Source organism: Mastomys coucha, unplaced genomic scaffold (assembly GCF_008632895.1).
Source record: "Mastomys coucha isolate ucsf_1 unplaced genomic scaffold, UCSF_Mcou_1 pScaffold16, whole genome shotgun sequence".
Taxonomy (NCBI): Eukaryota; Metazoa; Chordata; class Mammalia; order Rodentia; family Muridae; genus Mastomys; species Mastomys coucha.
In genome coordinates this window covers 47,884,644-47,900,505 of record NW_022196898.1, presented here as the reverse complement: position 1 = coordinate 47,900,505, position 15,862 = coordinate 47,884,644, and the positions used below count along the sequence as shown (strand labels likewise).

The 15,862-nt window shown below is 41.2% G+C and overlaps 1 protein-coding gene across 2 annotated transcripts in view; it reads right to left on the bottom strand.

Moving 5' to 3' along the window:
- Positions 1-15,862, bottom strand: part of Spag17 (sperm associated antigen 17) — a 219,822-nt gene that overhangs the window by 116,804 nt on the left and 87,156 nt on the right. Inside the window, exons 7-13 of one of the 2 annotated variants that reach the window (XM_031374969.1) lie at positions 13,566-13,747; positions 7,442-7,603; positions 5,260-5,329; positions 4,960-5,072; positions 1,596-1,733; positions 1,389-1,502; positions 365-515 (exon numbers count right to left, since the gene is read on the bottom strand). In XM_031374969.1, the coding sequence (XP_031230829.1) occupies positions 365-515; positions 1,389-1,502; positions 1,596-1,733; positions 4,960-5,072; positions 5,260-5,329; positions 7,442-7,603; positions 13,566-13,747 (930 nt within the window). The remainder of the gene's footprint in view (positions 1-364; positions 516-1,388; positions 1,503-1,595; positions 1,734-4,959; positions 5,073-5,259; positions 5,330-7,441; positions 7,604-13,565; positions 13,748-15,862) is intronic. The other variant, XM_031374970.1, reaches the window with a different exon arrangement.

The window sequence follows — 15,862 nt, the reverse complement described above, 5'->3', positions numbered from 1 at the left end:
CCTGCCTGCCTGCCTGCCTGCCTGTCTGTCTGTCTATTTTCTGAGAAAGGCACTATGGTAACTTGAGACCAGAGGTTCTTGTTCATTTTTAAGTTTTTACAGATACATGAACCATTCCTCCTGGATGACGTCACCTCTAATGACACCAGGGGGAAGAGTGTGGCTCAGGGGATTAAGAAAACACCAGGGAAAGAAAATCTCCTACAACAAAGCACACAATGTCTCTCACCAGAGCTTCCACATGGCTAGTGACATCACCAAGGCCTCTGGAAGGCCTTGCAATGGTCAAAATGCTTTTTGGGAATCAGGGTACAATTTAAGGGCTATTAATTAAATTGGATATAAGCCAAAGCAAGGTACTCACCGTTCGTACAGAAATGCATGAGCTCATGGATAGTGGCAAGCCGCTTGGTGCTGTTCCACGGAGGGGGGAGAGGGAACTGAAGGAATTCCCACAATGGCAGCTTGGACTGCATCTCCTGCTCAACTTGAACTGGGTCGAAATTCTTTTGGTCCTTACCAAAAAAACAAAAACAAAAACAAAAACAGAAAAAAAAAAGAGAGAAAAAAGAGAAGAAAAGAAAAAAAGAGAGAACACAACATGACAGAAGATGCTAGCGAGAGCTGTCACATGCCTTATGTATATGGAGAAGGCCAAATGTGATCTCCTCACTCTCATCTGGAAACAGGGGAAATCAGGGGTCATTGAGTATTGGACAAATTTATATTTGTAATAAGGTCAAAAAAAGCGAGTTCTTATTTTTCCAGAAGTTCCTGAAACACAGACACAAGTGAGACTCCGTTCCTGGTGACAAGCAGCCTAAGTTTGGAGTGGATTTATCTGTCCTCTCTGAGATCCTTTGTTGGCCTCCACTAGTATTTCATAGCAGCAGATATTTAAAGAAAATGCCTTTAATTTTTTTCAAGATTCATTTGTATTTGCGTGTATATGTGCATGTCTGTGTGTGGATGCCCTTGGAGGCCAGAAGAGACGCCTAGGAGCCGGAGTTACACCCAACTCTGAGCTCCGAGCTCCCTGACATGCATGGGTTTAATACCTTTATCTTGGGTTCTCTGGACCAGTTGCAAGTACTCTTACTGCAAGTTACTTTTTCAGTACCTGACTATAAAAGTTTAAAGCACATGTAATGGTGGTGACAATCAACCCTGTGGTTAACTGGACCCCTGTGATTAGGCCAAGTGCTCTTTGCTGACATACTTTACTCATGTCTACTTCTGTTTCTGAGCCTCCATCTACCTTCTATTCTATACACTACATCTCATTAACATTGGTTGGTCAGATCATCCAATGAGATTCCCCCCCAACGAATGAATTACAAACACACCTCCTTACATCAGCTATGGGAGGGAGGTGGCCTGGTTATTACCTTCAGTGCATACTTCTTGTGGGCATGCGCGTCGTGGTAGTTCAGTAGGAGGGGGCCTTTAGGTGGAGCTTTGCTTTCACTCTCTCCTTCAGTTAAGAATATCTCATGGAGATTCTGTTTAAATTAAAATAATATCAACTTAATGAGATAATGCACACTTTGTTTGTTTCAAAGTACAAAAGCTCTTTGGCTCACTCAATTTCGGACCTTCTTTTCCTTTTCGGAGAGGCAGAGTGAAGGCAGGATCGACACGATGTGAGCTGCGATTCTGTAGTCTAACCCGTCTGCTCTGGGGGCTGGCTCCACCAAACTTGGCGGGATGAGATCTTCTTCAGTTGCTATAACCTATTGAGGACGGCAGCAGGGAGGAAATAGGTTAGTACTCAGCTCTTTGCTGATGATGTGCATGCGTTCCCATTGCTCTTAATGAGGAGGAAGCGGGTCCATCGAAACATTGGTACTAATGGCCGCAAAATGTCTGATGCCAAAATTAAGGAGAAAATGTTTGCAATCTGTAATCACATGAGATGTAATTTTAACAACTGCCTTAAAATAGATGACACAAACTAAGAATAATAGTAAAAGTTACAGTACTGATTTTTTTTTAAAAGTATTTGTTCTTTTTCATTAGGCCCTGAAGATGATGCTCATAAGACTTTGGATTCAATGTATATTTAAGCAGCGTGATTGCCACCTTCCAGGTACTGCGGGGCGTCTGCAGGCACATCCACTCCCCTGAGCGTCACAGCACTGTCTGGCACATATAGTATTTTCCGATTGGTAGAGGATAAAACGGAGGTGAGTGACTTACATGGTCAATCCAACTCCACACAGATTGAACCGAGGAATGGGAACTACAGGCCAAGCCCTCATTTCTCTTTTCAAATATAGAAAAATGTCAAAAGGTGAGATCGGTGTTAGGTAATTGTTACCTTAATGAGGGCAAAGCGAGGTCTAGAAAGACTAAATGCCTTGTTCAAGTTTGCTTGGGGTGGGGGGAGTAAGAGAAGCTGGAATATAACCAAAGACCTAACATGAATAAATACCCTTCTGACGGGCTGTGTTTCTGTCTCGCTCAGAACTGGAGCGCCGCAGGGATGTCACTCAGGGGGCAGAACACAGTTTAAGATGGGGTCCCTGTCTATGTTCTTCCAGGCAGGAAACAGTGAGATCTGGTTCTCAGTCTCCTGTACACCCAGATGCTGCTGGGACCCGTGAGGAGTTGCAACAGGGTAGAATCTAGCTTGGCTCGGAGGAACTGCCAAAAGTAAGGAGGGGCTGGAAGAGAGGCCTTTCATAGAAGATCTAGGCACAGCTCTTTCTGATGAAGGCCTCCCCATACCTTGAGCTGGTCCTTGATAAAGAAGACAGTCCTTGTTTGTCTAAACTGTTTTATTCATGGCAGATGTGAATGCATATGTCTTAGTCAGGGTGAACCAGGGATTACATACCTTTGATAGGAAGGAATGCCTAGCAAGGGACACTCATTGACTAAACACTCTATATCTAGACACCTATCTAGATACCTCATTACCATGGAGACCTCCAGGTTTAAATGCTATGTGACTGGTTGTCATGGTCCTCTTAGTGGGGTATCGTGGTTACATGCTCCAGGACAGGGAGAGCCTGGCCAGGAGCTGATTCTAACACCTACCGTTCTTAATTATGAGGCTTACTGGGGTTTTGAACCGGCTTTCTTTTAACCTTACCAGTTCTTCTGTCTGGTGGCACAGACCACCAGCTCCACATGCCCCTTAGCCTTCATTCGCATTGTTGTTGTAATTTTGTACTCTTCTACAAAGTTGATCACTTTTTGCAGTAGTGACAGTTTGGACTGAATATTTGGAATTTTCAGGGGGTGCTGCTCCATGACACTGGAATATTTAGCAGCGTCCTCAGCCTCTGTGTGATGCAAGTGCCCCCTTCCCATTGTCTGAACCAATTTCTTTCACTCGCTGCTAAGCGTCTACCAGGAAGCAAGAAGACTCCTTGTTGAGAATCACTGCTCTGGGAGGAAAGAGTCCTCTTTTCTTTACCTTTGGTGATGCTCAGTCTTTCAGAACACTCATTACTGTTGTTGCTTCATACCTTTCAATTATTTCATGGATTCATTGGCATCCTAGAGGAACAGTTAAAACTGCTCCATCTCTGAGCATCAAAGCTCTAACTTCTAGTCCTGTGGGTAGCATCCCATTACTTCAATAATTTGGTTTCCTTATCCCGTAACTGTCAGATATTTATTCATCTCCACATATCTCCAGGGAGTCTGTCAGATGAGGGGGCAAGGTGGAGCTCATCAGCCATCCTTCTGGTTAACTGGGACTTAGCAGGTGATTATGGGATAGTCCCTGCTTTTGACTTGATTTGAGTGAAACAGGAGAGTCTATGGTAAATAAAGTCACAAAACTACAAGACTCAGAGGTTTTAGAGACGAGCTTTTTGTTTGTTTGTTTGTTTTGAATGCATTGACATGATAAAACCATTGTTCTCACTAAAACCTTCTGAGGTAAAGGAAGCTATTAGTCTAGAAAGCTAAACTGTCTAGAAAATCAAGGGAGTCGGTACACATAAAACCAAAACCAAAAACCAAACCGAACAAATACTCCCAGGTCCCATATCAGGCAGCTCTCAAGCACCTGTAACTTCACTCCCAAGAGATATAATTGCCTTTTCTGGCCTCCACTGGTCCCTTCACATAAGCAATATACATCCATACATGAAGACATTCACACAGACACACATTTATAAATAAATATTTAAAGATTAAAGGACATTAATAAGCTGATCCCTTATCTAAGTGCTTTTCTTCCTTATTAAAATAACCCTATTGTCTTGGTTTCCTTTCTGTTGCTATAATAAAACACCAACCAAAGCTACTTGGGGAGTGAGATAGTTCCTCTGGCTTTCAGGTTACAGTCCATTATGGAGGAAAGCCAAGACAAGAACTCATGGCAGGAGCTCATGACAGGAACATGGAGGCAGGAACTAATGTAGATACCTGAAACTTATGGCTTCCATGGCTCACTTGTCTTGCTTTCTTCTTCAACCCAGGACTATCTGCCCAAGGATGGCACTTCCCATAGTGGGCTGGGCCCTCCCATATCAATCATTAATCAAGAAAATGCTCTACATACATGCCCAAGGTCAATTGATTGAGGCAATTTCTTAATTCTGGATCTTTCTCCCCAGGTGACTAGTTTGTGCCAAGCTGACACAAAAAATTAATCAGCACCTCCATATAAGGACAGTTTTAAGTATATATTCTACCCAAGCTTTGGGGAATGTTAAATGAATGATTCTAGAGCCCAATGTGTGTGTGTGCGTGTGTGTGTGTTTTGTGTGTGTGTGTGTGTGTTTGAGAGAGAGAGAGAGAGAGAGAGAGAGAGAGAGAGAGAGAGAGAGAGAGGACTGAAGTTGGTGATTAAGCAAATCTTAGTTCTATCTGACATATTCTGACTTCTGCATCCCAGGTATTTGGTGTATAACTTCAAAATCATCCTAAAGCTTGGAAGTGAAGAGAGATAAGTTAGTCAAGGATGCTGCCAGGGGAGAAGCTTCAATCTCTACCCACCTGTTCCACCATGCAGTGCAGTATCAGGGACACAGAAATAAATTCCTCTGGAATTGGATTTAGCAGGTCATTGTAGTACCGCATGTCTACTTCCGTTGTGATGATAAAAGCCACTATCAAATGCAGAAAGTGACATTGCCCAGTTAAGAGGCGTTCTCTAGTTCTTCCTGAAATCCTGTGTATAAGTTAGAACTGTGAAGCATGAATCAATGTAGACACTGTAGTGGGGGGAGGGGCTGCTGACCACAGTATGGAAGGGAGGGAGGGAGGGCAGTACTTAAGCCTTGGTTTCCCACATGCCTGATGGTGGAGCATGTGACTCCTCATACTGTGCTTTCTTCTTTCCAGGGGCTGGAGCAGTTGGTGGAGGCTGAAAGAAAAATAATTAAAAAGAAGTGCTTTCATCAAACATCACAGATCCACCAGTAGGATCCTAAGAAGTGAAGGTGTGAAAAAAGCAAACAGGAAACAGAACATTCCCTGGTCTTAGTTTGAGTCATGATAGCATCCACATCTTGGGGTATCATGTCCTCTCTTCTTCAGAATATTATTATGCACTCCTTTCCCAACAGGTTTTCTACAGGGCAGTTCATGCTCAGAGTTCCCTCTCTCTCTATCCCTGCTTCCCCTTTCCCAGTCCTTCCGTTCTCCAACTCAGGTGCTGTCTGAGTCATTTGTGGTCTCTGTTGCTGTGATAAAGCACCATGATCAAAAGCAACTTGGGGAGGAAGGGTTAATTTCTTCTTACACTCACAGGTCACACTCCATCACTGAGAGAAGTCAGAGCAGGAACTGCAGCAGAAGCCAGGAAGAAAACTGCATGCTGACTTGCTCAGTTTGCTTTTAATATACCTCAGGACCACCTGCCCAGGAAAGGGCATTGCCCAAAGTGGGCTGGGCCCTTCAGCATCAATCATTAATTAAGAAAATGCATGAAGACTTGCCTATAGGCCAATTAAAAGAGGCATTTTCTCAATTGAAATTCTCCCTTCTGAGATGGCTATGGATAGTGCTGGATTGGCTCAAAGAAAACAAATATAACGATAAATAATGGAGGCATTTGACCTCCATTATTTCATTAAGATTGACACATGAATACAACACTATGAAATAACCTTCCCTTTTTGTTTTACTTCAAGATCTCACATTAGCATCAATATCATAACCCCAAACATTCAAACTTTTAAAAGTTCCACAATCTTTAAATATTTCAAGAACTTGAAAGCTTTATCTCTTCTGAAACCCAATGTCTCTCTACTGTGGGTTTCTGTAAAATCAGAACCGGTTAAATACTTTGTCCCCAAAGGGAAAAACCAAGGCACAGTCACAACTGAGTCAAAGCAAAACCAGGTCTTATCAATGTAAAAAGATCAATACTTCATGTCCGAGGCCACTCCTGATGCTCCGGGCTCCAAAGTGCCAGTAAGCAGCATTCTTCCACGACTTTTGCTTCAGTTCCTGCTTTGAATTTCTGCCCAGCCTTGCCCCAGTGATAGAGTGTGACCTAGAATTCTAAGATGAGATGAATCCTTCTCCCATAAGCTGCTTTTGGTCACAATGTTTTAGAACAGCATCAGAAACCCTAACTAGGGCTGGTACCATTTTGATTGTATCTGTTGCTCTCATTCCTCTCACACCACGTTGAAACTCTGACATCACACTCCCCTTCAGGAAATGGGGCAGGAGACACATCCTGCTATGTGGCCAGCATCTTGCTGAGCACTAGCACTGCAAGTGCTAAAAGTATTTTTGTCATTATGCCCCTTGTTTTACATGCTGGCCACTGTACACTGAGCTGACAGGGTTTTTTTTTTTTTTTTTTTTTTTTTTTTTCACTTTCCAAGGTGACAAGTGTCTTAGTTAGGGTTTCTATTGCTGTGATGAAATACCATGACCAATAGCCAGTTGTGAAGGAAAGGGTTTATTTGGTTTATGGTTCCATGTTTTAATTCATCACTGAAGGATCAGGACAGGAATTCAAACAGGGAAGGAACCCGGAGTCAGGAGCTGATGCAGAGGCCATGGATGGAGGAGTGTTGCTTACTAGCTTGCTCATTATGACTTGCTCAGCCTGCTTTCTTATAGAACCCAGGACCACCAACCAGCCCAGGGCTGGCACCACTCAAAATGGGCTGGGCCCTCCCTCATCGATCACTAATTAAGAAAATGCCTCACAGCTGGATTTTAGGGTGGCATTTTCTCAGTTGAGGTCCCCTCCTTTCAGATAACTCTAGGTTGTGTCAAGTTGACATAGAACTAGCCAGTATAAGGAGCTTCATAAAGACCTCAGCACATGGCTCTGACTGCTCTTGCTAACTATGTTTCCTTGATTCTACCCTTACACCTCTACATAACAGGCAGCAGTACACCAACACAGGTCTTTATTGCAACCTTTTCTTCATATGTTTTATAAATATGAACTTCAAGTCACTCGCTCCATTCCTCAAGATTACTACAGATGCTAGAGCTCACGCTTACTTACCTCTGGAATTGTGATTGCTTCTAACATGGTTTTCTCGCTAACCACCTGTGGGACATTGATGAGCTTCATGCTTTGCAAATAGTGATGATGTTGCCTCTTCCAGTCCAGGCTGTCGTACATCAAACAGGCAATGTTTTCAAAGATCTCCGTGCCCAGTGCAAGCTACAAGCAAGAGGACCAGTGAGAAATAATTCATCATTGCTGTCACGCTATCAGAATAGATAGAATCTGTGTAACTTTCCAGAAAAGCCTATTTCTCTTTTACAGGAAATCAAATCTCCAGATCCCAAAACACCAAATTGTGGTGGTGAGGGAGTTTTCGTACATAAAATTCTTCATGCCCTTCATGTTCGTCACAGAGGTTCTGATGCTGTCCAATACCATAATGCTTAATGTTTTAGTGCAGTGAAAGGCAACCTTCTTCATTAGCATCTACAGTGTGCTTCTTGTGCTCGGTGTTTCAAATCCTAAAACCTGTTAGATAATTTTGATACCTTTGGCTGAAGACAAGCAACCAAGCAGTTGATGATTCCTTCAAGAGTCGGATGAGTGCAGTGGATTCCCTCACTTGGATTTGTGTATTGTCTAAGTACGAAGGATTGTATCTGTGATGAAGATTTCTCTTTTTGCTCCCTTCTTTCCTTTTACTGAGCTGGTTTTCACCTGTGGTACTGTTAGCAGGAAAGCTTGAAGAAATCCAAATTACTGCTTCGACTGTATCCGCAGTTTTTATGAGCTGGCAAGCCAGTTATAGATCTGCTATGGTTATTACTTAAGCTTTCATTTCCTGGAGTAGGAAAATTCTGAGATGGCTGCATTTGTCAGTTTGGAGGCAGAGAAGCACTAGGTAGGCCCATCCTATGTCTGAGTTGAGGGGGTGAGGTGGAATGGAGAGCCTCTGTGGCCAGTGACTCATAGGCTGGCAGACATCCAGAGAAATGCTTGGCTCTGTCAATCATGGCACACCTGACTCTGGGCTTCACACACTCACATCAGGACCATAGAGTTTTCAGTTAAACTTCAGCAGGTCTCTTGTGTCTACCCATATGTTGGCACAGAAAGGCAGTTTCCATTTTTGTTACTAAAGGAAATACAGTAAAGTTTCTGCCCAATGACCTATTAGTACAACCTATGAAATTCATTTTAAAATTCATCAGCAAATGCTATGCTGAAGGCTGGCAAATTATTTCAGCAGCCAGAGTATATCTTGAGGTGTTTCAGATGTCGTACATGAGTTCTTAGCTTATTTTGATTGGTAGTTACTTGACGTAAAGCTTTCATTACCTTAGTTCAGCAGACATACAGGCTGCTTGTTTGAGCCAGAGGATGCAAATGCTTTTCTCCATGCAAGGAGGAAGAAAGACTCACTCAAGCACTGGTGGCCTCTAAAGCAGATATGAAGTCATTAACAACTCATAGGTGTGAGCGCACCACCATGGACCTGGCCTGCTTCTACATGAAGCAGCTTTATTACTTTTAAGCACAATAAGCAATCCTGAGTTTAAAATAGACATTGACATTCAATTTAAACCCAAGTGACCCTTTCTTCTGGAAATCAATTTTACTGCTAAGTCATTTTGGGGGTAGGCCTTCTCCATTTCCTTCTATAATGGATTTTTCACTCAAAGAGATAGGTCTAAGCTATGCTTGCTGCTGTTGGGTACCAACCAAAGCCCTGGCATGAAGAAGATGCTCAACAATTACTTACAAATGGGCTGAAAGAAAATTAGAGGGACCAGCTGGGCAACCTATGGTTCTTTGGAAGAGCTGAATATTTTTAAGGTCCAGTTAAACACACTGAACATCAATCTAGTTTTGAACTTAGGAATTTTCTACTGTAACTAGCATTTCAAATAATACTTTTTCAACATAAAATAGTTTTTCTGAAGTTAAATTATCATGTAAAGTTTCTATTCTATATTTGGTAAAATATTAAATATGGCCACTGCCCCTTTCTTTAAAGTGGAATGAACTTGGCATCAAGCTAGCATGGTTTCATTTCATGACTGGAAGTGATGCAAAGATCCCCTCATGAAGCATGCAGCATACAGAGCTCCCAAATAGCACCTGTGTGCCAGAGCCACTCCCAACAGCCATGTTGGAGAAAATGAGAAAAAGAAAAGATCTGCCATGTTCTTACCATGGGCCACCCAGAAACCATCCAGGCTTCCATCTCAAGTTGATCCTAATTTAAAGACATCTCTACAAAACCCTTTCCTGTCTCTCTGCTGCTCACAGACTCACAGCAATCAAGTCAGCACACGACTGTCTTTAACATGGTGAGTCCTGTAGACCCAAGCAATAATGTAAATTCAGTGGCTTTATAAAAAAAAATTTCCCCAAACTCTTAGCAAACAGAAAAATCACTGTATAAGCCACACATTTTTTAAAATGTAGTATCTTCATTTTTTTTTATTTTTTAATTTTTATTAGATATTTTCTTTATTTACATGTCATATGATTTCTCCTTTTCCAGTTTCCCCTCCAAAACAAAAAACAACAAAAAAACCAAAAATAAAAACAAAGAAAAACAAACAAAAAACCAAACAAAAACAAAAACAAAACAAAACAACCCCCCCCAAATAACAAGAACAAACCCCTATTGCCTCCCCCCTCCTCCTGCTTGCCACCCCACTCTCTCCCAATTATTGGCCCTGGCATTCCCCTACACTGGGACACAGAACCTTCACAGGGCCAAGGGCCTCTCCTCCCATTGATGATTGACTTTGCAATCTTCTACTATACACATGCTGCCAGAGCAATCAGTCCCACCATGTAACTCCTTGGTTGGTGGTTGAGTCCCTTGGAGCTCTGAGGGTACTAGTTAGTTTATATTGTTGTCTGTCTTAAGGGGCTGCAAACCATTCAGCTCCTTTGGTTCTTTCTCTAACTCCTTCATTGGGGACCCTGTACACAGTTCAATGGTTGGCTGTGAGCCTCTACTTCTGTATTAGTCAGGTACTGTCAGAGCCTCTCAGGAGATAGCTATATCAGGCTGGCTTGTCTTTCCTTCAGTCTCTGCTCCATAGTTAGTTTCTGTAACTCCTTCCATGGGTATTTTGTTCCCCCTTTCAAGAAAGAATGAAATATCCATATTTTGATCTTCCTTCTTCTTGAGTTTCATGTGGTTTGTTTCTTCCTGAATTCTGAACTTCTGGGCTAATAAACCACTTATCAGAGAGTGCATACCATGTGTGTTCTTTTGTGATTGGGTTACCTCACTCAGGATGATATTCTTCAGATCCATCAATTTCCCTAAGAATTTCATAAATTCATTGTTTTTAATATCTGAGTAATACTCCATTGTGTAGATGTACCACAATTTCTGTATTCATTTCTCTGTTGAGGGACATCTGGGTTGTTTCTAGTTTCTGGCTATTATAAATAAGGCTGCTATGAACATGGTGGAGCATGTGTCCTTATTACATGTTGGAGCATCTTCTGGGTATATGCCAAGGAGCCACACAACATTTTTATTAACAAAATAAATAAGTTAGATGGACTGATCTATGTTTCCTAATGAAGAGGGAGCTGTGGGCACAGGTGTAGGAAGCAGGATGCTGTAGGTGATGCTGTGATCATAGCATGGCGATCACCTTTACAGACTGATGAAGCAATGGTGTGTCCTCTATTTGGGACATAGGACCACTCACCTTCTCCCAGCATGGTCCTGGAAGTTAAAGAAGACCCATGGGAGAGCACACTCACTTATGAAGGAAAAACGGTACTTGTTTTAAGGATGTGTTAGCATCTTCCTGGGAATTATGCTTCAGGAATCTTACCATGGGATTCCTTAAGCCATCCTGAACAAAAATACAAGCAAGTTCTCCCTCTCTCCTTCTCCCTCTCCCTCCCATCCCTATCTCTCTCATGCTTGTGTATGCATGAGCATGTGGAGAGGCCACAGGTTGACACTAGGTGTCAAATGCTTTTCAGCTTGTTTTTGTGAGCTAGGGTCTCTCACTGGAGCTCACTGATTGGCTTGTCTTGCTACCTAGTGACTTTTAGGGTTCTGACTATCACTGACCCTCTGGTGCCAGGATTACAAGTTTGTACCCTCCCAATTTTTATGTAGGTGTGAGGGATCCAAACTTGGGTTCTCATGCTTGTGCAAGAAAGACTTTAGAGACTGATAAATCTCACCCAATTCCTGGAAGAGTATGTAGCCATATGTTGATTTAAATGATAGGAAAAAATGTTCCTCTAAGTTGTAAATGTGTATATATGTGCACAAGAGGGAAAAAACACCTACCCCAAAATAGTAGAAAGTTGGCTTTGATGAGGGGTTTTGGAATTCCAAGAAAAAAGATTCTCCACAAATATCACCTCGGCATAATAAGAAAGAGCGTTCCTAGCCCTCCATCATTGGAAAGAACAATGTCTCTGGAATAAGGAACTGGGCTGACTCAATTTAGAAAAGTAAAAGGCAGAAGGAAGCAGATCCTTTTCTGCAACAGGTGTAGAAAGGAAGAAGGAGTAAGGCAAAGTAGGAAGTGTGAGGACATTTTTAGGGCTGATAATTTGGAATTGGGCAACCACTGTGCTTTTCCTGGGGGGAAGAGCACTTAACTCAATTCCATCATTGCTCAGTTGCCTATAGCTTGTTGTGTAGGGTTGATGCCTCTTGGTCTTTTCCTTTTTGGTTTGATATGTTTATTGGTGTTGTCCTTGTTCAGCTCGCTTTTGGGCAGTCTGTAAGAATTCATGACTGCAGCTTCTGATATTACTAAGAGACACAATTTCATGGTAAACACCCTGATGCTTTGGCTCCTACAATCTTTTCTCCCCCTCTTCCATGATTTTTCCTGACTCTCAGGTGTCGAAGTGCTTTGTACATGTCTCCATTATGACTGGGCTCAACAGCTCTGCATTTTGTTTGTGGATTTCTGTGGTAGTCTCAGTCTCCTCTTACTGCTTTCATTTCTCATGCCAAGTGCCATACATCTCAAAGTAATAGGAGGATTTCACTGCATGATTGCCCTTTGGGTCAGAATCACCATCTTCTGTCCTCTTAGTCAGCTTTTTCTTTGTCCCCTTTCCCTTTCTCCCCTTTCTCCCCTTTCTCCCCTTCTTCTTCTTTCTTCTTCTTCTTCTTCTTCTTCTTCTTCTTCTTCTTCTTCTTCTTCTTCTTCTTCTTCTTCTTCTTCTTCTTCTTCTTCTTCTTCTTCTTCTTCTTCTTCTTCTTCTTCTCCTTCTTGTTCTCCTTCTTCTTCTTCTTCTTCTCCTTCTTCTCCTCCTTCTTCTCCTCCTCCTTCTTCTTCTTCTCCCTCCTTTTTCTCCCTCCTTCTCCCTCCTTCTCCCTCCTTCTCCCTCCTTCTCCTTCTCCTCCTCCTCCTCCTTCTCCTCATTCTCCTTTTTCTTTTTCTTCTTCTTTTCTTCCCTTCCCTTCTCTTCCTTCCCCTTCTTCCCCTCCCCTTCCCCTTCCTTTTGCCTCCCCCTTCTTCCTTTTCCCTTTCCCCCTCTTCCCTTTCCCTTCCCTTTCCTTTCCACTTCCTTTATTTCTTTCTCATCCCTCTTTCCTCTTTCATTTTTTCTTTTTTTCCTCAGTTCTCTCCCCTCCTTATTCTCCCCTTTCGCTACCCTCCATTCCCCTCTCCTTCTTTAGCTCTAAGTAGTCTCTTTATAAGTATACCCTCTTTATCCAGCTTTTTTCAGATCCTTTCAGAAGAACCCCCAGAGGCTGGAGTCTCCCCACAGGCTCTGCCTTCAGTTCAGCTCGCTTGCTGCTGAAATGTATACTTTGGAAGGGATTAACATGTAATAAAATAAATTGTAAAATTTGCCACCATCATAGTAATACATATTCATATTTTAATTATTACTTAAATTTGCCACCATCATAGTAATACATATTCACATTTTAATTATTACTTAGATCATTATCAAAGCATGAACTAGAGCCAGTTGTAATTTAATAAAAGAATCAGCATCTGCTATATCTTATTATCATTAATCCACAGACTAAAAGCTACAAAATCAGGCTATGATACAACAGTGGCCCTTGTTACCGTCATTCTTCCGAAGATGAGAGAACCCAACAAAAGCCATTGTTACCAGTGGTTACTGAACAGCTGCAGATTGAGCTGTGAATGGACCACTCATTCATGTTGACCAATGGACTCACCATCAGCTCATTGTCTGACCAGTCAGAAGGAAAATATGTTGCCTTGACCACGTACTCGAGTCGAGCAACATCAAAGAGATGTATTTCAAGTTTCTCATAATTCAGGATTGGTTCCAAGTACTTCCAGAAAACCTCAAGTTCCTTAATGGCATTTTTTCTCTTCAATTTTTCAGCTTCTATATCTAATAATAGCAAAATGTTTTAATATAAAATCAAGGTATTGAATTTCTCCCCACTTTGTCTTGATGTAGTGAGTCATGTATGATGAGATGTAAAGTATTAGCAAAGTGCAAATACAGAAACGAACTTTGAGAACTTTTTGAAGTGGGAAGACACAACTATAAAATCAAAATGAGTTGCTATATGAGCTCATCTGGGTTCATCTCACAGTACAGGCCCGGAGAGATTGTGATAAGTTCACATATTTTGGGAGCTAAGAATGCTAAGTTACCATTGTCCTGATATTGTATAGAACTAGACTTCCCATAGATCATGCCTTTACCATGTTTTTACTTGCTGCATAAATATTAAAAATTGAAGTAGATCCACTTTTCACAGGCCTACAGCCAGAGTGGATAAGAGTAATTAATGCTGTAGTTAACTTTTGGTCATGTTATAGCTGGTACATTTTTCTGGATAGTTGACCCCCTGGCTGTCAACTGATAGTAGAGTTCCATAAAGTTAGACTTGAAAGTTTATCTAAAATATTTATGTTTTTTATATCTATATTTAAATATTTGGGTCTAATGTTATGACCTATCATTCTATTATAAAAGGCCTAACATTAGTTTGTTATATATATTTTTTGAGACAGAGTTTCACTGTAGGTTTTCCTGAAACTTATTATGGAGTCTGAAAATGACCTCCATCCAATGGGCAATCCTCCTGTCTCAGCCTCTCAAGTTCTGGGATTAGATATTTGAGACAGTATGTTTTTATAATTCAGCATATTCATATACTGATTTATTAGTACATGAATTGTCTTATATAAAGACTATATCTGGTACTTATGCATTTTCTCACTAACTTCAGTAATACATTATTTAATGTATATCTTTTGAAATAGTCACTGGTCTGGGTTTGATTTGCAAATTTCTGACTTAATAGTTGCCTCTAGTCCTAAAGTCCTTTTTAGGTAAAATAGAAAAAGTAAGACATTCTTTCTGAGTGGCCACATATGGCTAGGACTTAGTAGGTGATATTTATTCTCCTTCTTGTCCTCCATTATGATCCTTTTTGATTCACTCTCAGTACTGTAACAATTTGTCTTCAGGAGCCCATGTACTAATAAATCAATATATAAACATACTGGGGATTCCACCTCTTAGTATAGACGCTGGGTCCTCCTACCATTTTATCTATGTCTCAACAGGCTTGTTCTTTGTCTTAATGTAGCCTGTTTGTAGGAGCCTCTCCTCCCACTCCATTTTCTTTTTATGTGCATTCTGTCTTTTGGTACAGACCCAGGTCCCCCAGATCTTTTCCTGTATTCCCTCTTGGACCTAAACTTAGGGTATCTCCATTCATTTTCACTACTCATGGACCGCAGAAGTACGGTCTAATGTGGACCTTCCATAGCTACCACCCTTGTCTAGAATCCAGAGAGTATAACAGCAACCAAAAAATGGAGCACCTAACCAACAAACATGAGATATCAACACCAATAATATCATAATTCCAGATGCCTACACCAGTGAAGAAACACAAATGTGAACAGCCAAGACAACTTGCTTCTAGTAGAATCCAACAACCCTATTTTAGGATGTCCTAAGTAATGCAGCAAGACAAGAAAAACTTGAAAATAGCTACTAGGAATATGTTCAAAGATTTTAAAGAGGGTATGAACAAATCCCTTAATGAAGTCTGTGAAAAACATAAACATACAGTTGAATGAAATAATGAAAACAATTGTAGGTACAGAAGTGGATTTAACAAAGAAAGAATGACTGAAAAACAAACAAACAAACAAACAAACAAACTGAAAAAGACTGTAAATGAAAAATCTAAGACATTGTACCACGACCACAGAAGTAAGCCTCATTAGCAGAATATAAGAGGAAGAGAGAATCTCAGATGAAAAGGTAGGAGAATTGGGTACCTCAGTCAAAGAAAATGTTAGATCTAAAGGAACCCAGGCACAAAACATTCAAGAAACCTGGGATACTATGAAAAGAACAAATTTATGAATACTAGGGATAGACGAAGGATAAAAACCTAGTTAAAAGGTACAGAAAAAGCTGGAGTAGCCATTCTAATATCGAATAAAATCGACTTTCACCCTAAAGTGATCAAAAAAG